The sequence below is a fragment of the Asterias rubens genome, chromosome 4, assembly GCF_902459465.1.
Source record: "Asterias rubens chromosome 4, eAstRub1.3, whole genome shotgun sequence".
Taxonomy (NCBI): domain Eukaryota; kingdom Metazoa; phylum Echinodermata; class Asteroidea; order Forcipulatida; family Asteriidae; genus Asterias; species Asterias rubens.
In genome coordinates this window covers 20,280,713-20,306,837 of record NC_047065.1, presented here as the reverse complement: position 1 = coordinate 20,306,837, position 26,125 = coordinate 20,280,713, and the positions used below count along the sequence as shown (strand labels likewise).

The following is a 26,125-nucleotide window of genomic DNA, read 5'->3' as shown; positions in this document are numbered from 1 at the left end:
GGGGTGCCAGCATGAACTTTTGGGCTGTTTTTTATAAGGCTCTCTATATCATCGGTCTTCGAATAGCGCGCGGTGTTTAAAGTTTGCGCCCGTGGTACCCTGCCTGCGCAAAATGTTAAAATTTGCGCCGTAAACAAAAAACAGCTTGCGCGAATTTTAGAAAGTACACCTTAAAAAATTGCACCCAATAATCTTCTTATGTCGTCCGTCACAATTCCACGGGAACTTGTCAAGTCGAGAAAGTGGCAAAATGAATACTTTTAACTGTAATGGTGGGACAATTAGTGGTCAGACGCAGCTCTCATTTCAGTGTAAGTGTGTTAAGCATTGTTCAAACCGAAAAGTGCAAAACATTGGTCACACACTGAGGAACGGACTCTCTCGGTTGTGTTTTTAATGTGTGTCCAATTTCCGGACAGCAGTTTATAACGGTGAATCTTCCTTCACTGCATGCCTGTCATTAGTGTCAGTGTCAAGTGTCAGCTGAGCTAAAATTCCGCATGGATAACTTTCCGTATGGCGCCACCACCTTTTCACTAATTTTTTACAAAAAGGGATACGACTAGGAGTCGTAATAGGCCTACTACAGTATTACTATTACTTAGGAGATCTCATTTTTGTCTTTGAGGTAAATTAGATACTATTTTAAACTTAAAAATTAAATTTCATTAAATCATATCGAATGAAAAAGTGGTGGTGCCTGCATACTGACACTTTTCCCAAAACACCATACAAAAATACCATTGCAAATTCAGACAGATAGGAATAAAAGACTTCTGGCCAGAATTCTTAATTATTTTAGTCTGAAATTACCTCTTTCTTAAAAACTACATTAATTACTTCTTCCGTTCAGAGGGAGTCGTTTCTCCAAATGTTTTATAAATTATAGTGATTCTACCGGTATATAATAGTATTCAATTAGTAGCTTAGTACGTTGCTCGTTACCATCCAAGTAAGGTTTTATGGTTATTTGAGTTGTAACCAAATGTTGAGTAATACCCAAATGTATACAGTACAGTGCATAAGATCATAATGTTTTTATATAAAATTTAGTATTATTATTAATATTAATTTAAAGCATGACAATCAATCCCTGATGGCGGTGGATTGTAAATGCAATGTAACAAAAACTGACATCTCAAATAAAAAATACTACTATTTTAAGAGATGTTGGACCCAGTTACTGGGGTGCTGCACTCCTTTTTTCTAATTTTGGTCGGACTCAAAATTTGAAGAAGGAGTCCAGTGCCTAGCCTATAGTACAATCGATATAATGACAACATTTGAAAAAGGAGTATAGCGCCCCAGTACCTGGGTCTACATATTATATGCAGTACACAGAATTGTAAAAATTGTGAAAGGTTTACTTTCTAACTTCAACTCTGGGCTTTTTTGTTTGGTTTTGTGTCTTTTCTAGTTTCTTTTTATAAAATTGTATCTTTGAAAAAAAAGCTGTATTATACAATGTATTAATAACTGAATACTTTTTAAATTTTATTTCTTTTCAATTTTAACAGATTAGATAAACACTGAAAGTAAGTAAAAAACATTCCGAAGACCCGTTTCAATTCAGCGTCCTTTTACTCAAATTAAAAATATTTCATCCAGAATGCCCCACAGTTTCCTGTGGAGAATCTTGTTGAAGGTATTTCTTCAGTTGATGTGAATAAAAACGCTTGTGAAAATATAATAAATGAAGATGATGAATGGACCATTTATTAAAGCCATTGGACACTTTTGGTAAACAGTATTGTCCAAGGCCCACACTTCGTGTATCACAACTTATATATAAAATAACAAACCTGTGAAAATTTAGGCTCAATTGATCGTCAAAGTCGGGAGAAAATACCGGGAAAACCCACCATTGTTTCCGCACTTTCACCCTTGTTTCCGCACGTATCGCCGTGTCATGACATGTGTTTAAAATAAATCTGTAATTCTCGTTATCGAGAATTGATGTTGTTTTAATGTTTTCTCAAAAAGTAAAGCATTTCATGGAACAATATTTTGAGAGAAGTCTTTCACCATGTTACCTTCTGTAAACCCTGTAATTTATTTGTAAATCTGTGAACTTGTAGTTTTTTTTCCGTTCCGAAAGTGTCCAATGGCTTTAAACAATATGTTTAATTTCTCATCTCTGCTGACACATTGCCATGAAAAGTATAGAGTATAAAGTTTAATTCCTGTGAAATAACTTTCTTGAAAGTCTTCTTATATACTAAAAAGTAATCTTTTTCTTTTTATTCTTTCAGTCAACATGAATCAAATGGACGACCTTCACATTTGCGGAATGTGTAAATGTCAATTCACCTCCATAGAGAGTTTCATCATACACAAGAGGTCGGGGTGTGCAGTGGCCAAACTTAACAAAGTCAACAGTCTCTTGACATCCAACCCCTGCAGAGCTACTACCACATGTAGTGTTTTAAATGCCCCTACTGTACCTACGGTCAATGCCAATACTCCAAGTGCACCATCCATCGTCCAGGCAAAGAAACCACCTCGGACAAAGAAGAAACAGATTTTGCTTGCAGCCACTCCCAAGGTTGTTCCGTCCACACCGTCTGAGAATAATAGTTCCAATCAATCTGGTGAAGGTAATGCGGCAAGCCTTGAGCAGAACTTCCGAGACGGTTCTCCTGTACATAGTCAAGAGCTTCCACAAACCAATGCAGAAAAACAATTGCAAGATGCTCAATCGGTGGTGGAAACCATCCGCGAAAGTATTAGTGGTGCACAAGGGACAGTTGCAAACAGTGACAGTTCAGACGGCCTAAATCGCAAGGAGAAAAGTAGTGTTAAGGTTAAATGTTATGAATGTTTACACGAGGGCTGTGACTTCAAAACAGCTCACTTGAAAGACATTCAGCGACATAATCGAATACACACCGGCGACAGGCCTTTCTTGTGTACATTCTGTCAGCGTCGTTTCGCACGCAAGGACAAGCTACAAATTCATCTTCGGACTCATAGTGGACATAAGCCATATCACTGTCAACAGTGTAGCTATTCTGCTGTAGACGGGGGCAGTCTAAAGAAGCATATGAGGACACACACTAAGGAGCGTCCGTTCAAGTGTCAGATCTGCTCTTACGCGAGCCGTAACTCTAGCCAGCTGACCACTCATCTTCGGACTCACACGGGTGACTCCCCCTTCCACTGCAATCAGTGCTCTGCTAAGTTCAAGATCAGCACTGATCTACGGCGGCACAAGAGAGTCCACACTGGGGAGAAGCCGTACAAGTGTTCCTCTTGTCCGTATGCAAGCGCCCTCAACAGTAACCTCAAGTCGCATATTCAGCACAACCACCTGAGAGAGAAAAGCTTCCAGTGTGAGGAATGTAGCTTCACCTGCTGCACCAGTAAGCAGTTAAAGCAGCATGAGAGCACACATCCTAACCGTCATCCAATTAAGTGTTTGGAGTGTGACTTCATCTGTCTAAACAAACGTTCTTTCAGAAGACATGAGCGGAAACACAGCAAAGATAAGCCACACAAGTGTCCTCACTGCTCCTTCTCATCCAAGCTGCTTCGCCACATTTCACTTCACATAAAGAAACTCCATGCAGACCTCCCCAAGGTGAAAAGACAGAAGCAGGCAACAAAGTCCACAAAGAATCAAACCTCAAAAGACAAGAAAAAACCTAAGCCTCAGGTTCTCAGCGGTAAGAAACCGTTCAATTGTGATAAATGCGATGCGTCTTTCATGCGCAGGGACTCATTTACGAGTCATAGAAGGCACCATGATACTGTATCAGACTCCATTGAGAGCACTGCCCTCGCAGTACTTCAACTCCAGCAGCTTCCACAACTGTCAACCCCAGACCCCTCATCATCTGTCCACTTGCCAACAACAAATACAGCAAATCAAAACCACAACAACAACAGTTTATTCAGTGACTTAAATCCAACACCACCTAGTGATATTGAAATGCTGCTGAGTGTTATTAACTCTCAAGTCGTACAAAGTCCTGTAAACAGCGATTCAGAGATTTGCCATCCCAGAAGTTCTGCACAAGGAGGAGAGGCTGGAAGCATCTCCCAAGATGGAGGTACGGTTCAGAGTAAATCCTCAACTGTTATCATCCAACCACAGGCAACGACTGGAGAGACGGTAACTCTGCAGGTTATTTCGCATGACAACAATGACCAAGCAACTCAAAGCCATAACAATGCGGGGTTAAGTTCTCCAGGTCCAAATTTGTTTGTGCAGCAACTGCCAATGTTTCCAAACCAAGCATTATTACACATTCCGCAGTTTACAACCCAGCACACGGTAACGACCACTGCTCAGGAAGTCAGTAAGCGGCCAACCATGACCAGATTCCCAATAAACTCCAACACTCTGGGTGATACATCATTCACAGGAAGCCATTTAATGCAAGGGTTGCTGAACTCACCAAAAATCATTGGTACGAAACAGCAACCAGTACCTACCATCCAGCAATCATTTTTGCAGCAACCCAACAACAGAATAATTTCTGGCAGCAACTTAAACTTACTCTCCAACTCGATGCGTCCTTCCACACCTCTCTTCCCCAATGCCAGCCAATCTGCTCTTGGAGCTCCTCAACTCCTTTCACAAAAGAATGTATTCCTTGGAACCAATCAGGTACTACCTGGCGTTCAATCCCAGCGTCATTTGGCATTCACAAAGACTGTCCAGTCAACCCCAGCAAATGCAGTCGCACCTCAAACACAAACTACCTACTGGAACTCTCAGATAACTACACAAATGGGCCAGCTGCAAGTTCTACCCCAGCTGCATGGTTCTAATCAACTGCAGCAGCAGCAGCAGTTTGCACCTGCAGTCTTGAATGCTACATCGACTAGCTTGCCTTTGTCGATCAGGCAATCCCTGGCGACAGACGTTCTCACACATCAGGTCTTGGCACAATTGCCTCTGGCACCACCACAACATCAGCAATTCACACAGCAGATGAAGCAGCACATTGCATTCCCTCAAAGCAAAATTCTCAATATACCTCAGGTTACTTCAGCTTCTAAATGTGTGTCCAATACTTTCATTTCATCCAGTGTGGTGGGAGACAAGACAAGCAGTTCAAACATTCATGTTACATCTCTCAGATTGGGATCCGTCTCAACTACCCAATCAAATTCCATGTAGTCCACTGCTGTCATCTCTTCAACTATTTCTTCTTAAAGCCTAAAAGTAAGTGTTCCTTTTTCTTTACTTATTGTTCGGACTGCTTGACCAGGGCCCATTTTCATACAGCCTATAAGCACAAAAATTTGCTTAGCATCACATTTCTTCCTTGATAAAAACAGGATTACCAACCAAATTTCCATTTGTTGCATATTGGTTGATACTGGTATTCAGCTGTTGTTTGCTTATCCTGAAAATCACATGGCATTTTGGTTGGTAGTCCTGTTTTCATCAAGGAAGAAATTTCATGCTTAGCAATTTTTTTTGCTTACAGGCCTTATAATATTGGGCCCTGTTAGTTGGCAACATCAGGGCCAAGTTCATAGAGCTGCTTAATAGTTAGCAAGTTTTTGTGCTAACTCTAGCAGAAAAACTTGTGTAACCGTATTCACAAGTTTGCAAGAAAGTTCGGCGTGATGCTTTTGCAATCAATTTGGATAATTACGTTTGATAGTTGATACAACATTCTCTTTCATACAGTAAGCACGGAAAGGTAAGCATGCCTTTTCGTGTTCTTTTGGTTAGCATGGAAATGAAAATCGCAATTGGCCCCTTGCTATCATAAACTACATGTACATGATATCCATTTGTACTTTTAAAGAGGTTTATGCATTTGCAAAAAGTAATCAAATGGCAGGTTTGAATTGTTTCTTTCAAAAACAACAGTCGATATATACAGTATTGAATGATCAGACAGTAGGAGGGTTGACTGTGTACTATGTTGATGTGTTCTGTTCACCCAGTGGTTCACCACCTGTACAATATCATATTGCAGGATGGCATACAGGCACTGAGCACACAGTGATGGGCCATTCTCTGGAATGTGACACTTTTTTGAAAAAAATGAAGTTGAAGATATTAACTTTTTGTCATTTGTTTTTAATAAGCACTACCTGAAGTTTCTTGAACAACTTTTTTTTTTTTTTTTTACAATTGGCCATCCCTTATTTGCATAAATTAACATATAGTTGATTTTAATTTAGAAAAATTGTTTTTTATCCCTAAATTGACTGGGGAATTATTAGCTAGTTGACTTTTATCAAATAACTGTTTATCTCATACTGAGTGTCTTTGACTTGAATTAGTAAAATTTTAAACCAAATGTGATTTTTTTTCCTAAGAATTAGTCAGTAATTAATAAAGAAATTAGCGACTTTCCATGTCACACACGCAACTGAAATATGGATGAAGTTTGTATTGCCAGGCCTATCTGAATACAAAACAAAAATTAAAGGAACACGTTGCCTTGGATCAGTCGAGTTGGTCTTTGAAAAGCGTTCTGTAACCGTTTCTTATAAAATCGGTATGGTTAGAAAGATGTTGTAAAAGTAGAATACAATGATCTACACAAATATGCCTTGAAATTGCGTGGTTTTCGTTTTACCTTGCGACAAACAAGGTCGGCCATTTATGGGAGTCAAAAATTTGACTCCCATAAATGGCCGACCGTGTTAGTTTGCGAGGTAAAATGAAAACCGTGCAATTTTGAGTGATAATTGTGTGGATCATTATATTCTACTTTTAAAACATCTTTCTAACCATATGCATTTTATAACAAACGGTTTCAAACGCTTTTCATAGACCAACTCGTCCGATCCAAGGCATTGTGTTCCTTTAATGCACAATAAATTCACACACTATTAATTAATGGCCTTAATTAATGTGTCACACTTGTTACATGCATGCCCCTCAATACACAAGGTATGCACTGTGATGCACACCTAGGTGAATAAGCCATATGTGTCACGTTGGGCCACATTTTTACCTACACTTGAGAGAGGGGTACAACAAGACTTAGCCAACATTTTTTGACAAAGGGAGAGGGACATGACCCAAAGTGAATTTAAATTGACTCTCTTTCTCTCTGAAATTGGTATTGCCATTGCGTTACAAATGTTTTGTTTGTAATGCTTGTTTTTAATAAATTTAAATTGTTCCAAACAAAAATATAATGTTGTTTCAAAATAGTTGTTTGAATCTATTTGTATTATGTAGTAATTTACACACAAATCATTTCTGACACAGAGGCAAGTGCTAAACGTTGTTGATTTACTTGATTGTCGATTGCCTCAGTGCATTTAAGAGCATAGGGCGTCACACACGTAACGGATCATATAGTCACACACGTAACCCAACCAAATCACAGAAAACGATTATTTAAAATGTTTAGATGAGTGACCTTAAAATTGATTGTGTCATTATACTGACTGGGAATGAAAGGTCCCCCCCCCCCACAAGAGGTATGAGTCTTTTTTTAGCAATTTCAAACTCACAGAGTTTTTAGAGAGAACAATTTTTGGTACAAAAACCTGCTTTGGTCTGACGTACGTCACACAAGTAACAAACCTTAATTTGACCTCTGACCCAAAGTAAAAAAGTAAAACAATTAATTTTTTCATTTTTAAACTAGGTTCAGTTAGTTAATGTTATTTATGAATGAAAAAAGTACACAGGTATCATTTTAAAGATAGAGGACAGATATAAAGTAGAGAATTTCCCATTTTTTTGTCACACATGTAACGCGAGAATGGCCCTGCTGATAATCAGAAAGTTTGAAATAGCATGGATATTTGCATAAAGACAAGGGCCCAATTTGATAAAGCTGGTAAAAGCACAAAAATTCGCGTGACATTTCGTCCTTGAAAACAGGATTACCAACCAAATTTCCATTTTGTTGCATATTGCTTGTTACTGGTATTCAGTTGTTTGCTTGTTCTGAAAATCTCGAGGAAATTAGGTTGGTAATATTGTTTTTATCAAGGAAGAAATGTCATGCTAAATAAAATTGTGTTCGTAGCAGCTCTATGAAATTAGGGCATTAGGCCCAGGACAACTCTGCTTAACAGAAATAATTCACCAGGTCAACAATTAAGACTGTTGATTGAATGCTTAGCAACACAGTGTTGCTGCTTAGCAACATTGTGAAATTTGACCCAGATGCCTGCATTGAGAGAAGTTCAGTTGGAGTCACAAGAGGGCGCTGTTTACTGCGTCCATTAGATAGCCGTCCTATTGAGTTAGGTAGAATGAATGACTGTGCATCCTAAAGTTAGGTTGTTGACAGATGCAAGTCAAATGACTGCATGTCTGTAAACGAATAGTTAGGCAGAGAGAAGCAGCATCCCATGGCTTGCTGTATGTTTTTGTAATTTAGAACCCCTCTGTGTTTTATGTGCATTATTATAATTTCTGAAACGATTTACAAATTTATCAAAGCAGCTATGTGGGGAAGTGATTTGTATTTCTATCAAAAATATTACTGTTTTATGTAAGATGTTGACCCAACTTCCACCATTTAACATTTTATTTTATTTCCCCCCTTCCTTTTTGTTTTGCTTAAAAATCTTTTCTGAATAATAATTGTAAATTTTAAATGCAATGGATTGAAAGTTTGTGAATTTTTTAAAACAAATCATAAACCATTATAAGGCATTTGCTGACAGGCAAGGCCTTACACTTGCAATTAAAAAATGTCTATGCTAAAAAAAATAATCAATTAGTCTTTTAAAATGGCAGAGCTGGAACAAGTTTTAAGATTTGCCTCCTTTCTTCATACTAAAATTATTATAAAAATTGGTGTTGTGCAATCTCCATAAAACAATTTCTTTTCATTTTTTTTTCATTTTCATTGTCAGACCTGTGCACAAATTGTGCCTGTAGGAAGTGTTAAGTGTTTGTTGTGTGAAGAGGGATGCCAAAGGTAGCAAGGTGCATTGTATACAACTTGCAGGCCTCATACCCCATGGATGCAATGAAGGTGATCTAGCCTGTCCTGCCGTCGATTTCACAAAACTCTTCCTAACTTAAGACAAATCTTTGGACTTGGGACAAGTCCCAACCCTCCACTGTAGCATGCAGACCTTGAGATCAATCCTAAGTTAGGACGAGTTACTCGTCCTGTTACTCGTCCTAACTCGAGATAAGACGAGTCCTAACTCCTTGTGAAATCGACCCCTGTCCATTTCCCCTCCAGCATCATTGCACAACATTGTGGTATTTTATGATCTTCTGGACATTCTAAAATCATCAACATTCAATATTGTTCTGCAGGTTGCACATAACAGGTGTATCTATCTTTTCCGGTTTGTTCAATCATTTTCTGATATGGTGATAGTGCGGTGGCATTGAGCGTGCATTCAGTCAAATATTTCCATACAGGAGGCATTTGCACAGGATTTCCTACAAAAGGATTTGAATAATCGTTTATTTTGTTTCCTGTCATTTTGGGTCACCTTGATAATAAACACAACTCTCGATCAATGCACTTTATAGAGCTTCTGTTTTTGTGTCATATCGAGAGGTAATTTCACTTTGGAAAGGTAACTTAAAATAGATTATTGATAAAGGGTTCATTGAATCAGATTAGAGATAGAGTCTCCAAGGTTAACTTTTGTTTTGTGATCCACACATTTTCCAATAGATGAAGTCCAAAAGAAAATGAGGGGGTGGGGGTGGTACGAGTTTCAAGTCTCTAACCTAAAATTGTTTAAAATGGCACTATGTTTGATACCATTCGAGTGTAATTTTCGTCAAACCGGCGTAGAAATCCAGAATTTAAAGGATATTATATCAAAACAGCATAGCATTTGAGCTTTTGACTGGTGTAAAGTCCTTGAAGGAACACGTTGCATTGGATCGGTTGAGTTGGTCTTTGAAAGGCGTTTGTAACCGGTTGTTATAAAATGCATGTTATGGTTATAGAAAGATGATTTAAAGTAGAATACAATGATCCACGCAAACATGCCTTGTAATTTCACCGTTTTCCTTTTACCACGTCGACTAACCCGAAAAAGAAAACCACACAATTTCGGGGCAAATTTGTATTGATCATTGTATTCTACTTTTAAAACATTTTTTTTACCGTATTCATTTTATAAAAACGGTTAAAAACGCTTTTAAAAGACCAACTCGTCGGATCCAAGGCATTGTGTCGCTTTAAAAGGTCACATTGATAAAGAAATGTTCGATTTCTATCTATACTAAAACGTTTTCAAAGGGCACCAAGGCAATTGCAATGCTGTCTCTGTGACTTATCACATCATGCCCTATACTCTATAGGGCACCTTTGTGAGAGATTGTTTAGCCTAAAAATTCACTCCAGGCTGGTCTGGCTCGCCCCCTCTCGCTAGTTCAGTTTGAAAAGCTTTTCTATTTTATAATATGGACCAGTGAAAATGTGATGGACCAGTGAAAATGTGATGGACTAGTGAAATTGCCAAGCTAACTGTTCCCGATGGACAGTCGCCAAAACAAAGTTAAAGGCAAGACCTGCTGTCCAATCCCTAATGTTTCTTACGAGTTATTTTCAGTGAAATATCTTAAACAATTGTTATGTTGTTTCTTTGGTAAGAACTTAAAATTGACATAAATTTACTTTGTATAAAAGCCACAGTGAACCATACTTTAAATTGATGTAAAACCTGATCTAAACCAATGCGACATAACCTCGCCGAAGACCTTTATCAAGGGACATCCTACAGTCAGAAGTGCTTTACACTCGGAGGGAAAATAATTATCCCAAAGGGCCTTGTGAGAAGATAAAAGTCACTAGTAGAATGTATGCCCTGTGGAATAAGTCAATAGTTGTATTAATGCCCTTGGGATAACTCACTAGTAAAACTAATGCCATGTGGAATTGTGTTGAATGTAGATTTTATATAGGGATTGTTTTCTTCCCATAACTTTCTGTACCCAATAGCACTGCTTAAAGATAAGCAAACTATCGTGCTTACTGTCGCATACAAATTTGTTATGGTGTAAGCATGGTCATACATGGGGGAAAAAGTTTTTGACATTTTTGGCCATAAACCAAAATAAAAATTCGTTATTCACAAGAGCGTGCAGGAATCATTTTTTGTTTTGTGAGTCCGCAGTCCCCAGACAAAACAAAAATACCCCATTAATGCCCAGAGTCTCTCCTTCCACGTAATTGTTGCCTGGTGTTTCATTACTTCTGCTTAAAAGTTATTGATAGCGGAATTTTGTTTATGCCAAGAAAATCGGATTTCTTGGTGAGTATTTCTGTTGGCGGCAGTGGTTGGTATGTTATAGGGGTTGAATGATTTTGTTCATCATAGAGTGTCAGAATTGAGACCTGATTGATTTCATTTCACCCTTCATTGACCAAAAATTTAAGAATTTGTTTGGTAGTCGGGAATTAAGAAAACAAAATTACATTGTTGGTTGCAACAAAATAGTTCATGGCCTGATGTTCCGACCGTAGCATGGTCTTTCTCGAAGGCCAAACGTTGTAACATTGTCTGTAAAAACAATTATCAAATGGTTTCAGATGATAACATGACCTTGCTTTGTTTTATTTTAAACTTCGTTGCACATCAAATTATTTTGTATTACTATTATTATTGTTATTTTTTCTGGGGGTGGAGGTGGGGCGCGGGGTTAAAGGCAGTGGACACTATTGGTAATTTTACTCAAAATGGTTATTATCATAAAACCTTTCTTGATTATGAGTAATGAGGAGAGGTTGATACTGATAGTATAAAACATTGTGACGTATTTTTCGAGAAAGAAGTAATTTTCCACGAATTTGATTTCGAGACCTCAGATTTAGAATTTGAGGTCTCGAAATCAAGCATCTGAAAGCACACAACTTCATGTGACAAAGGTGTTTTTTCTCTTTCATAGTTATATCTCGCAACTCCGACGACCAATCGAGCCCAAATTTGTACACGTTTGTGATTTTATGCATTTGTTGAGATTCACTAAGTGAGAAGACTGGTCTTTGTTAATTACCAGTTGTGTCCAGTGTCTTTAAGGCACCATAGTTGTGATAGATTTTGACAGTGACTGTAATGTTGATTTGGGGATAAAGACGAGATGCACAGATTCTCTCTTCAATGGTCTTCCGACTAAATGCGAGAAAAAACACCCGAGGACCAGTGACGAATTCTTGCCAAGTGGTCCGGCTGGTTATAGTTCATTTCCTCCTTAGGCAGGTTTCATGTAAATCACTGCATGCATTGTAGGGATGATAAACTCAAGTATTATAGATACAAATTACAGTGTTTATCCCTGATGCTTCACGGAGGCAACACTTGCCTGGATGCCCCCCGGCAATTGCCTCTGTGCCCCTAGAAATTGTCAAGTACAAATCTACCTTTTGCCTGATACGTAGTGGTTTGAGGTACAACTGCCTTTCCCCTTAGACAAAATAGCATTCATGCTTGAATCAATAAAGGAAACCATTAGATGTGGACTTTGATAACAGGGGGACTTTTGTCTAGGCCTGTTGGAGCAAAATTGAAAATTGAAAGTTGAAAATCTGTTTACTGTAATAGAAGCTTGCCCTTGGATCCACTTGGGTTTGATTAAAGAACTGCTTATATTTTGTTTAATTGACGATTTCCACAGACTTTAGTGGCCTGCTCTTGTTGACTTTAGGCTAAATTATTATTAATTATTAAAAAGATTAATTACATTAAAATTCACCTTTGAAAGACTCAGCTGCATACAGTTCTAAACTTGGTGAGAAAACAACAGAAAACTGCTATCATGGTATTTTCATTAAGAATGTCAACTCCATACACATGGCCGCGGGTACCAACCGCATCTCTGGCAACTGCATTCACAAACAGACACCATCGAAATCGAAATATGAATCTCCAAAAGTTGCCCAAGGCGATCTTTAAATTATTCTAATCGGTGGGTGCATTTCAGGCGAAATAATTTTACTGAATGCTTACTGACTACCACAAGGGAGGCTTTCAAATATTTTTAAACACAATTTGTGTCTTTCGGGGTCGTCATGACCAAAGTATGATCCTCCATTTGACAACTCTATCAAACTGACAGCTGAATTCATCTTGAAAGGTTGTCAGCTTTTCTAAAGCTCTCCAATTATAACACCAATCTTCCCCTTTTTTAATTTGCGTTGAAGAGCAACCCGATTTAGTTCTGTGGATTGATACTACATGTTATTCCTAGAGCGGATGGTTCTGTATAGGAGTTGCTGTTAAAGCTAGTCAATGTAACCAACACCAGTGCACACATGGCCAGATTTGGTTCATTTGCACAACCCACTCAATCATAATTTACCTGGATACCTGAAACCGCCCAAAAAGAACATTAACAATCACTAAAGCATCTCCTGTCCCCTCCCCCTCCAACTGAATGAAGACGAGAGAAGAAGAAGAAGAAAAAAAGAAGAAAAACTAACAACAAAAAATCGCTCCGAATATCGGCCACTCTCCCTGTCTAAATTTGCACAATTGTATTGCGTTCCCGTGTAATGACAAGCCCGGGCCTGCATTCATTGGCCCCATTTTCTCGGATTGCCACAACAAGAAAATGATACTGAGCCATTTGCATAGCTACCCTCAATCCTCTAAAGGCAATTTTGGGAGTTATGCCAGAGCCTCACGCTCGCTGCGGAACTTTTTGTCTCCCTCTTAGTTCCCGCTCCGGATCATTTATCAAGACGTATTATGTCACACAATTATTTTAAACTAAATTTCTCAGAGTAAACATTTCTGGGGGCTATGTGACATGGACCATTGTTTGTGATAGCCCATGCATGCATCATGTTTTTGTAAGACCAGCACACGTCGTTTTTTTTGGTGCGTGTGTTTTTCCCCCACCCAATAGTTGGTTTGATATTACCCTTAATAAATAAACCTGTATATTTTCCTATTGTGTAAAGTAAAACATGGCAATCATGTGAATTTAAGTATATATCTGTCATTGAGACATTACTAAAGGGAAGGATATACCTTTCCTTTTGTTGAACCGTTTGATTGTTTTAATCCTTTTGGGGTACATTAAAACTGTCAAAATTCACTTCAAAAGGTGTTCGCGTTTTTAGATATCGCTTAAAGGCAGTGGACACTATTGGTAATTACTCAAAATAATTATTAGCATAAAACCTTTCTTGATTACGAGTAATGGGGAGAGGTCGATAGTATAAAATATTGTGCGAAACAGCTCCCTCTGAAGTGACGTAGTTTTTGAGAAAGAAGTAATTTTCCACGAATTTGATTTCGAGACCTCAAGTTTAGAACTTGAGGTCTCGAAATCAAGCACCTAGAAGCACACAATTTCGTGTGACAAGGGTGTTTTTTTTTTCATTAATATCTCGCAACTTCGACGACCGATTGAGCTCAAATTTTCACAGGTTTGTTATTTTATACATATGTTGAGATACATCAACTGTGAAGGCAAGTATTTGACAACTACCAATAGTGTCCACTGCCTTTAAAATCTGAAGCGAATCCATGCAGGAGAACAATAAGTCCAAGCTGAGAAACATACCTGATACAAGATTGATTACAAATCGTTACCTCCCTTTAAATGGCCCAAAAGAAAGTGGTTAGACTTTGTTAAAGCCAAGTTGCAATAGACTACAATGCTTTTAAACATTATTAACTCACAAACCCCTCTCTTAATTTACCACCTCCCCTTTTCAAGAAAAAAAAATGTAGAAATTCAAATTTGTATACCTCACCTGTAGATGGTCAGCCTTTGCCAGGTAATGCGCAAGTATCAAGTTCTACTTGTCGGCCAGGTGGGAAAGATTGACACATTACTTTTATGTTACGGTACCTTAGAGCATTGATGCTAAGAGGGATGAATACAAACAGTGCATCAGAATGAACCAGATAGTAGTACAGAATATAAATTTGGGACCGAGTAGTTCGGTAGAAGATTATAAGGCTGGTTCGACAAAGTTAAAAACAACATTGTATAAGTTGAGCTAAAGAAAACATTTAGACGGTTAAACAAAACCTGAGTGGGATACACACTACTGCAAAACTGGTGTTCTCTTTTATGGGAAAGTTTTGAAGGGGGCACCAAGGCCAAGACCGACCGGCAACAGAGGACATGGTCTCCGTTTGATTCCAGGCATGTGGGGGTATAATTAAACAAAAATATGATCTAAAAAAAAACCAAGACTTATGTTGCTGGATTAGTAGGATTTGATATGGAAAGGTTTGCTGTAACACCATGTAATGACTATCTCTAATAATGAGTTGGGGTGGTTCTGCTGAAAAGAACCGTTGGTTTCAACTCGACGTTTCGATCAGTACGCTCTGATCGTCTTGCTGGATTACGTTGCATGTTACTTTAGAGAGACATCCAGCGTGCTTTTTGTTGCCTAAATGACGGTCTCATTGCCTATTCCAAGGCAAAAAGGGGTTAAAGAAAACCACCCAATGACTTAAATATTGTTCTTCTAGTCGCATTATACAGTAAATTATCAGCATGTCTGTTTTGTGTGAATAGTTACACTTCGAACCAACTTATGAACAGAAGTCTCCGGTCCGTAACATGCCTTGTTGAAGCTGTTAAATGTACACCTCGGTGCTTGTTCCAGATGATTTCGCCTCACATCGGTCAGCTATTAATACACGGGTGTTAACATCAACAATCAACTGGGCCAAGTCGCTTACAATACAAGAACCATTTTAATATACTGTAATTTTGTCACAGAGTTTGGTTTATTGGAAAGGATTACCTTCCGCGATTGTGAACCTTAGTACGTTCGCATGAGGTATGGCAACAGAACTGTTAACCGAAAGAGAGAGAGAAAAAAAGCCTAGCAATTTCCAGAAAAACATTGCGAATGATTTTTTTAATTTGAAAGGACGTCGACGGTAAAATATAATTATGAGTGCATATTTCACAGTGGCTTGCGTTCTGTTTGTTAAAAGGTGGAATAATGAATCTGTCCTGGTTAAGTCTCTTGACAGTCAACATACCCAGCCCCCCCCCCCTCCTGCCCATATACCCTTAGCTCCGTCTCTCATTGAATATGGTTTATATTTTTTTTGTTTTTCACAACTAATATTAAAATGGAACATTGCTACATGCACCTACAGCAATTTAAAATGAAAACAATTACATCTATCCATAGACATCTGTGTTAAAGACAGTGGACACTATTGGTAATTGTCAAAGACTAGTCTTCGCAGTTGGTGTATCTCGACATATATGCATAAAATAACAAACCTGTGGAAGTTTGATCTCAATCGGTCGTCGAATTTGCGAGGAAATCATGAAAGAAAAAAACACCCTTGTCACACGAAGTTGTGTGCTTTCTGATGCTTGATTGCGAGACCTCAAATTCTAAACTTGAGGTTTCGAAATCAAATTAGTGGAAAATTACTTCTTTCACAAAAACTATGTCACTTCAGAGGGACTGTTTCTCACAATGTTTTATACATCCATCTCTCCCCATTACTCGTAATCAAGAAAGGTTTTATGATGATAAATATTTAGAGTAATTACCAATAGTGTCCACTGCCTGTAAGCAGCTCCTCTGAACTCCCCTGCCACTCCCCTTTGTCCCGCCCCTCCGAAATTTTGGTTTAAAAACCCTCATCTCCTTCCTTACACGTAAGCCGTGATGTTTGTGTTGTCTGCTGCTGTTTTCAACAATGTTTCCTGAACATCCTTAATAATTTCATTCGTCTTTCCTTTCCCCTTTCCAAACCAATCCCAAACCCTTCTTAAAACCTTTGCGAGTTCTTCGTTCCCCTTCGCAAATCATGCTAAATTATACTCCCAATTCAAGTCAACTCTCCAACCCCATTTCCTCTTCCCTCTCCCCCTTCCTTATCTCGTCTTTCCCCACCACCACTTCTTACCAAACTCCCAAACCATCTCCATATCAGACCCAGACTTCTGAATAATTATTCAAACAAATATTGGCTGATTGTAAAGTAAATACTCAGCAGTTGATAAATCATGAAAGTTTAAAAATCATAGGTCTGAGATGACAGTCCAACCATAAAGGTCGGCACTTTATTCTCTACCCGCTCGAGCTGAGACATTCTGAATGATTTCCCTTGGGATCAAAGTATGAACTATTCACAGTTTATAAACATGTATGTGTATTTTAGGGCATATTGAAAACATATTCATGTTGATAATTATCTTTGGAAATGCCACACTTTTTCTTCTTCATTTTGAGTTGTTTTTCCTTCTTCCTCGTCGCTTCAGATTGCAGACTCATAAATCTCTACATCTATGAATCTGGAATGTCAGGTCCTTTGTGTAATGCGGGAGTGAAAAGTTAAAAAAAAAAAAAAAAAAAGGGAAAAAAATTGTCCCCATCTCCCAACGATTTTGCCCCGGGTCAAAATCAATAGTAATTTATTCAATTGAATTTAGGCTGCATTTTGTATGTTTTAAATACATTGGTGCTATATGAAAGAGATTGGGGGGAGCAAAATTTGAAAAAAAAGTAACTGACCAGACAAACATGTTTCCATTGGGTGTTTAAAGGGGGTCAGTAGAGGGCGCTGTTCATCAGAGCCTTAAGGCTATTATTTAGTTGTCACATCAAAAGATGGCAATAAGGGGAGAGTATAATTTTATTAAAGTGACTTTAAATTGCGTCATTAAAGGTGCTGTGCACACAAGAGTTCATTTGACACTTAATTCATCTATGGATTTCTCAGTCATTTCCTGTTGCTTTAGGCGGAAGAAGATGGGAATATTCACATGTAAGTATTTATTTTTCGAGAAAAATAGAGTTCTACCAACCTCGTTCCCAATTGTCTTTGTTCTTGATGATGCCTTTAGCAAGAAACACGACCAACATCGGGATTATCTTTTAGACCTACAGAAGGACATTTTTAATTTATTGGGGGGGGGGGGGGGGCAGACCGTGCTAAGTCTGAAAAACAAAACCAGCAAATCAGGGCTCTGAAATTTGACATTTTAGATCTCTTTCGTAACCCACCTGTGAATCTTATTTCTCTCATTCAAACAAATTTGCCCTGAGATTTCTGTTGTGGAAAATTGGGAGACAGAGTACTCTATCTGAGAGTGGAACAGGACATTATTTAACTTTTCTAAAAAATGACATCACCTCGGTTAGAAATGATTGCTATACTTGATGGAGATTGATAACGTCATCTAGCTTTACATAACGATAGAGTACAGCAATCACGGAATGATTCAGAGAAGGAAAGTTGTCAAATTTTAAAGGCACTGGACACTATTGGTAATTTATTCAAAATATTTAAAAACTTACTTCGTAACAAGCAATGGAGAGCTGTTGATAGTATAAACGGCTCCCTCTGAAGTAACGTAGTTTTCGAGAAAGAAGTAATTTTCCACTAAAATATTTGAATTTGATTTCGAGACCTCAGAGGTAGATTTTGAGGTCCCGAAATCAAGCATCTGAAAGCACACAACCTCGTGTGACAAAGGTGTTTTTTCTTCCATTATTATCTCGCAACTTTGACGACCAATTGAGTTCAAATTTGCACAGGTTTTATTATTCATTATGTTGAGATACACCAAGGGAGAAGACTGGTCTGTGACAATTACAAAAGGTATCCAATGTCTTCTAAGAGAAACGAAGCCATTATTTATGGACTAGAATTCAATTTTTCTAATGGGTAAGGTCGTTTTTCATTTTGCAATAAAGGTCACCTCTGTGGGATTCATGTACAAAATAACAACGGAGGCTTCTTGCGCTTTATCCATCACTCAGTGACGCTCAAGGCGCTTTTAAAGACACTGTACACTATTGGTAAATGTCAAAGACCAGTCTTCTCACTTGGTTTATCTCAACATATGCATAAAATAACAAACCTGTGGAAATTTGAGCTCAATCGGTCGTCGAAGTTGAGAGATAATAATGAAAGAAAAAACACCCTTGTCACACGAAGTTGTGTGCTTTCAGATGCTTGATTTCGAGACCTCAAATTCTAAACTTAGGGTCTCGAAATCAAATTCGTGGAAAATTACTTCTTTCTCGCAAACTACGTCACTTCAGAGGGAGCCGCTTCTCACAATGTTTTAAACCATCAACCTCTCCCCATTACTCGTTACCAAGTAAGGTTTTATGCTAATACTTATTTTGAGTAACTACCAATAGTGTCCACTGCCTTTCAATTTAACAAACAGCATTTTGCTCCACGGTATGTGGGGCTAAGTTTGAATTATTGGACATACTCCTTCTACATAGGACCATGTAATGGATTACAAGGTGCTGTGGCGCAATATGCAGTCAATCAAACCAGGAACACCTGGACGAACCCCTTCTCTTTTCGATAAGTGTATCTTAATTCTTTGACGTGCGTTACACAACACACGGTACCAACAGCTTTACGTCCCGTCCGAAGGGCATTGACAATCAAAAACATTTTGGTATCATTTGGTGGTGATTCAATCCAGAATTATTATTAACAACCTAGTAAGATGTACTTTCCCTTTAAATCATTCTAAGATGAAAATCCTCCACTATCTTACAAAGTGTCTTCAAGGACACCTTCTCTCTACATGTCACCAATTATGCGTGATGAATGACATAATGATATACATTTTGTCTACATGATAACCTACTCTTGGGAAAAAGAAGGGGGTTGACCAAAGGTCTTGGGTGGTCCTTACAAGGTCACAACCAAAGTTTTAAAAATTTAATGGACGTGTTAGATTATTTACGAGGTTCAGAGCTTTCAGATTGAGGCTGTCATATTTTATTTTTGTATTCATCTGAAGGTCGCACATTACTCAATTTCCAGTTGGTTCGGTTTAAAGTTGCAGAAGATATTTTGGAATTTCCAGAAACAAATTTCATGCGAACTTTACTACGGCATGTCAATAGATGACCAGTCTGCTGCTAAATTCAAACTATTGGGTGAAGGGCTTGCACATGTAATAATTCAAGTTATAAACCACAAGGGAAACTGACTTAGGTAAATGTTATAATGTTGGGTTAAAGACACTGTACACTATTGGTAATTGTCAAAGACCCGTCTTCTCACTTCCTTGTCCCACGAAGTTGTGTGCTTTCAGATGCTTGATTTCGAGACCTCAAATTCTAATACTGAGGTATCGAAATCAAATTTTGGGGAAATCACTTCTTTCTCGAAAACTACATTACTTCAGAGGGAGCCGTTTCTCACAATGTTTATACTGTCGAGAGCTCTCCATTACTCGCAACCAACCAAGACAGGATTTTGAGTAATTACCAGTAGTGTCCACTGCCTTTAAGTATCTGTATGACCAATCTGCTGCTGAATTCAAACATTTTAGTGAAGGGCGTTGCTCATGTAATAATTCAAGTTATGAACCACAAGGGAAACTGGCTAGGTAAATTTTATAATGTTGCGTTGAATAAAGACAAAGTTTTACCAGAGTGGGATTCGAACCTGCAACCTTTGGACTAACGAGCTATCTAGCCATATTGTTACTTGTTAGCATCTCCCTATTTTGTCCAGGCTGTGCCAAGGTATAGAAAGATGGTTTAAAGGTAGTATAATAATGATCCATACAAGTATATTGAAATTGCACGGTTTTCCTTTTACGTCACGAACGAACACGGTCGTCCATTTTATGGAGTAAAAATTTACGCGAAGTTTAAGGAAAACAGTGCAATTTCGAGGCATGTTTGTGTGGATCTTCATATTCTACTTAAGTTAAATCATCTACTTAACCAATTGCATTTCACAACAAACGGTTTTAAACGCTTTTCGAAGACCGGCTCGACCGATCAAAGGTAACCGGTTCCTTTAAGATCTGAATCTTGATTTGAGACTTTTTGTCAGCAGTGACTCTCATCCTGCAAACCATACACAAAAGAAGACATATTTTACATCTTGAAAGAATTATTTTCAGTCCAGTGATTGCGATGAGACTTGTGGTCTTGGAAAGATTTCCTTGATGTTCAAACCCTGCATTAGCTCCCTCCTGCAGAGCAGGGACATTGAAGACGTGCCATTGTTTCATAACTTAGACTTATGTTATTATTTTGTCGTTCAAAATGTGTCCTACCCCCACAAAACGAGCAAACTTTAATCTTTGCGCCGCAGGAGCGAGGCCAGTCATTTTAGGACGAGGTTGGTTAAACACACAACATGACCAGTCTCACATTCTTGTTCAATTCAATATCTTTGGTTTTTTTTAAATGTCGTAATTCAAATATTGAGTTTGAGTCTGCCCCCTGATAACTATCATTCAATCCTGCTGAGTATATTACCGTTCCTAAGACATAAGAGATACATCTTCTCTTAAAGACAATGGACACTATTGGTAGTTGTCAAAGACCAGTCTTCTCACTTGGTGTATCCCAACATTGCATATGTTGAGTTAAAATAACAAACTTGTGAAAATTTGAGCTCAGTCGGTCGTCGAAGTGGCGAGATATTAATGAAAGAAAACAGCCTTCGAGAAAGACTCTGCTAGGGTCGAAACGTCAGGCCATTAACTATTTTTTTGCATTTATACTCTCGGTCCATTTGGTTGGTAAGTTGTTTGCAACAGCTAATTCTATTTTCTCAAAATAAACCCTTGTCACACGAAGTTGTGTGCTTTCAGATGCTTGATTTCGTGACCTTAAACTTTAAACCTGAGGTCTCGAAATCAAATTCGTGGAAAGCTACTCCTTTCTCGAAAACTACATTACTTCAGAGGGAGCTGTTTCTCACAATGTTTTATACTATCAACCTCTCCCCATTACTCATAATCAAGAAAGGTTTTATGCTAATAATTATTTTGAGTAATTACCAATAGTGTCCACTGCATTTAAGCCCGGTTCATTATACTTGCAATACGAAATTTGGTGACGCATTCAAATCGGTACACGCTGACGCAAGAAACTTTGCCTCGCACAACGCATCATTCGCAGGAAGTATATGAACCGAGCTTTAGTGTTTGTTCAAATAAAAACAGTTTACGCGTGCAGGCATATTTATGTTAAAATTTTTTTGCTTTTTAGTCTGATGTTTTCTCATTTTGCAATATAAACATAAATTATAGAGTCCAAGTTGTATATGTAGTTCATTTATGTGTTTACTTATGTTTATAAAACCGAGGTGAAATACATGCCCCTTATCCCACCCCCTCTATCTTATACCCGATACCATTTGGTTTTCATAACTGATAACAATTTTTTTCACTAGTCATAAAAAACTGCACTTTTTCATGCTTGATACCGTTATCTTACTTTGGAGAACTAAAGACAGAGAGCGAAGAAGATAAAAGGACAGGGTACGTGTACCTTTAATCCTTCCTGGTTCAAATGTCCTTTTCCATGGCCTTCTCCACGTCTTAGTCTCAATATTTTCTCCCCGTTTGTTGATCATTCACACATCTATGACCTCCACAAGCCGTCGTCTTATGACTTTTATGACTGATAGATATTCTCTCCTTCTTTTTTTTCTTCGTCGTCTTCTTTTTTTTATGGTCATAGCGAGATATATACATATTCTGGAGTCTTTGTGAACGCAGTGATGTGAAGCGATAAGCCCGTGCTTTCAGTGTTACACTCGGCTTGCCCGGAGCATATTTCTGATAGAAAGCTTGGCATGTATTAGTCGAGATCAGATGAAGTGCGAGCAATGCTCGGCTCAATCAATTCGCCCGTGATGATAAAAATCATGTTGCTATTTCCAGTGCCCTTAAGAAAGGGATTACATACATGCTTCTAATGTGTGCGTGCCTCGCGTACTTTCTTACTCCCCCCTTATAACGATCGGCCGCTTGCGTGATAATTTTTCTGTCAATTTTTGTGTGCGTCATTTTGTCTAGGAACCCACCTGTCCTAAGAGTCGATCACTAATGAGCCAAGGGTACAATAACGCATTTTGAATCATGCGTCATCTTTTCACCCTGCAGTCGTCCGAACATAAATTCTCTCCAATAAGTTATCGTTTATAAGCCACATTTGCCTCGATCCATGTATCTGTTATTCCTTCCCCCTACCCCTCCACCTTTACTTCCCATCCAAAAGAAAAGAGGAGGGGACAGTCAGAAAGAGAAGAAGACAGAAAGAATAAAAAATCCTCAAAATAATTTTTTTTTACTAGCCGGTGGCGAATTTTGCCGTGGCTGTTTATGTTGTCATCTGAAGCATGTCTTACCCTCAACCAGGGAATCTTGAAAACTTTTTCCCCCCAAGTTTTGATTATTCAGTTATTGCAGCTGGCCGTTGCTGTGGGTTATGCTGCCTTTATGAATGATAATTTGACACACACAAACTGTTTGATAAACATTTTGGTTCACATTAAGCTAGCTAGGGGGGTTTATCTCTTATGCTAGACAAGGATTGCACCGTGGAAGATCCACGTTGCATGTGGGTCTCTGGATGGACCTATTTTTTGAGGCGGATTTGCGCTCAAATCTCATCAACACGGCCTGTCAACGGATATTTTGTAATACCGAGAGTGTTTGTTTATTTTTATACCTTCCTACAAGCTTAAACATTGTTGTATTTTTGCTAAGCAATGATAATTTTGCTTACTATTTATTTTAATGATTTTAGTTAAAGGGAAGGTACACGTTTGGTAATTACTCAAAGCAAACATTAACTGAAAAACTGACTTGGTAACGAGCATTGGAGAGCTAATGATAGTATAAAACATTGTTAGAAACGGCTCCCTCTGAAGTAGCATAGATTTTGAGAAAGAGGTAATTTCTCACTAAAATAATAAAAGACTTTTAGCCAGAAGTCTTTTATTCCTATCTAAAGAGCAAACAAATTCGTCCAACAAGGGTGTTTTTCTCACCATTTTCTCGCAACTTTTATGACCAATTTAGCTCAAATTTTCACAGGATTGTTATTTGATGCTTACGTTGGGGTACATCAAGTGAGAAGACAGGTCTTTGACAATTACCAAACGTGTACCTTCCTTTTAAAACAACAAAATTGACACATAAGTCAGGCAGTTCTCAGAAAAAGCGAAGGAATAGTGCAAGTGAAAACAAGCTAAACAATCGGCTATACAATTGAGATGGTTTTGTGACTTCTTCAACATTTAGATTGAGAAATTACTTACTCTAAACAATCTTTACTAGGTGTTATTTTGAAATCTCTTTCTAATTTATTTGATGAGCAGAATAAAGTTTTATGGAAGTGCCTTTTCTGGTGTGTCAAACATAAGAGAGCTCCATTGATTTTCTGATGTTGGGAAGTTCACACACCGTGTTCGCAAAACCTAATTTATTTGATGAGCAGAATAAATTTTAAGGGAAGTTCCCAAACATGAGAGAGCTCCAGTGATGTTCTGATGTTGGAAAGTTCACACACCTTGTTCGCAAAACCAGAATCCCTTCCGACCCGACGGTTCAATTTCATGGTTTTCATTGGTGAAAGACTGGCATTTGAACATGAGTGATGTAGTCATGTAAACCATTGGTTATGACCAGGGTTAAACATGGTTATAAGCATTTAGCCCCTATTAGGCATTCAGTCAGCTGTTAATCTGGTTGGTGATGGGTTGGGATCAACAGACAACCTTTTTTTCCAAACGTTAGGTATGTAACCAGCCTATCGTTTCTACTACAGATATGTTCATGGTTAATGTGCCACCAGTGCAGTGTGTCCAACCTGGTTCCTCCTATCAGGGCCAAATTTTATAAAGCATGTAAGCAGACAAATGTGCTTAGCATGAAATTTCTTCCTTGATAAAAACAGGATTACCAACCAAATTTCTAAATGATTTTCAGATACGCAAACAAATGGAAATTTGGTTTGTAATCCTGTTTTAATCAAGGAGGGAATTTCTTGCTAAGCAAATTTTTGTGCTTAAAGGCTTTATGAAATTGGGCCCAGAATGTTTGATCATGATACCAGAATGCCTGCGTCTTCATACACTGATGCTTGGCTGAGATGTCGAACAAGGAGCCATTCCAACAGCGGTATGTGCTTTCTCGAACTCTTTGCCTGGTGCATGTTTCCCTCCATCACAATCAAGACTGTTTTGAGAGAAATATATGTTTTGCTTAGTTCCCTTGCTTTGTTTTTGGATCTTAAATGTTTACCTCGATTGGCTTGTTGCCTTGTTGGGGTGAACTTGCATTTAAAATAAAGTAAACATTCTAAACCGACAGCTTGTAGACTGTCTTTTTTGTGTGTGACTTGTCGTGATTTTTCCTGATCTGTTTTGATCGATCCCACTTTGCCTTAAAAAGTCTAAGATTGCCAACAATGGAAGCAACATTTGTCCCTTATAGTGCCCAAACCTCTATCAATAAGACCTTGAGTTTCATGCAGCTTTTAGTGGTGATTGATATGTATGTTTTTGCCATCCCATATATAGATTTACACACTTTACAGAGTGTCTAAGCACTGAATTCTGCAGTTTTTGGGGGTCTATTGATGTAAATAGTCTTTAAATCATATAAACAACCACATGTCTTAAAACTCTCTAAATTGTTGGAAGTTCTGTGTTTCCTCAAACAATAGGAGACCTTCACCCAATTTGTAGGTTTCCCCACCTCTTTTTCCCCGAGAGTTTGGGGTTGGGGGTGTTTAAAGTTAGTTTATCACCAGGACCTCATTCCATAGAGCTGCCTAAGCACAGAAAGTAGCTAAGCAAAACACTTTTGGTTTTATGCTCATAATTATTTTGAGTAATTATGAATGCCTTTACTGCCTTTAACCTCCTCAAAATTGAATAACAATACAGAAATGGCAATGAAGTTTCAAACTCCCTGACAACCAAAAAAAACCTGTGTTGCAAAAACAAATGTTTTAATGGCCTAACGTGTCGTCCCATAGTAGAGTGTTTCTCTGGCTGACCTTTTAGGAGGAAATGAATTGAACATTTTGATGTATACATTCAGTAAATATTCAAAAGTATGTGCTTGAAAAAACACTAGACTGCGGGACTTGTTTGGCTGTGGGGACTCTGCCATGACCTAGTTTCATAGACCAGGGCCCACTTTCATAGAGCTGCTAAGCACGAAAATTTGCTTAGCCTGAAATGTCTTGATAAAAAAAAAGGATTACCAACCAAATTTCCATTGTTGCATATATATATGTTGCTTTTTACTGGTTTTCAGCTGTTGTTAGCTTCACCGGAAAATCACGTGGAAATTTGGTTGGTAATCCTTTTTTTATCAAGGAAGAAATTTCATGCTAAGCAGATTGTTGTGCTTAGCAGCTCTATGAAATTGGGCCCTGCTTAAGCACTGTATGACACCGAACTATGCCCATGACCCAATTTCACAAAGCATGTAAGCGTAGCACTTGCTAAGCTCATA

At 38.2% G+C, this 26,125-nt stretch overlaps 1 protein-coding gene across 3 annotated transcripts; it reads left to right on the top strand.

The window, feature by feature from the left end:
* The first annotated feature begins 165 nt into the window (after window positions 1-165).
* On the top strand, window positions 166-24,524 carry LOC117289384 (zinc finger protein 64-like). 3 transcript variants are annotated; one of them, XM_033770486.1, is made up of 4 exons: window positions 166-311; window positions 2,253-4,612; window positions 5,038-5,173; window positions 24,426-24,524. In XM_033770486.1, the coding sequence occupies exons 1-4, from the start codon at window positions 251-253 to the stop codon at window positions 24,497-24,499; spliced, it is 2,631 nt and encodes an 876-aa protein (XP_033626377.1). In that variant the 5' UTR covers window positions 166-250; the 3' UTR covers window positions 24,500-24,524. The 3 variants fall into 3 exon arrangements, with proteins under 3 accessions (XP_033626377.1, XP_033626376.1, XP_033626375.1); XM_033770485.1 differs by having other exon boundaries at window positions 2,253-5,173; window positions 24,426-24,506; XM_033770484.1 differs by lacking the exon at window positions 24,426-24,524 and having other exon boundaries at window positions 2,253-5,211.
* Window positions 24,525-26,125: the final 1,601 nt, after the last annotated feature.

Bases quoted from the DNA above. Each gene is read 5' to 3' on its own strand.
- LOC117289384 (XM_033770485.1), top strand. From the start codon at position 251: ATGAATACTTTTAACTGTAATGGTGGGACAATTAGTGGTCAGACGCAG. The intron at 312-2,252 runs GTAAGTGTGTTA...TTATTCTTTCAG, and splicing joins GACGCAGCTCTCATTTCAGT to TCAACATGAATCAAATGGAC.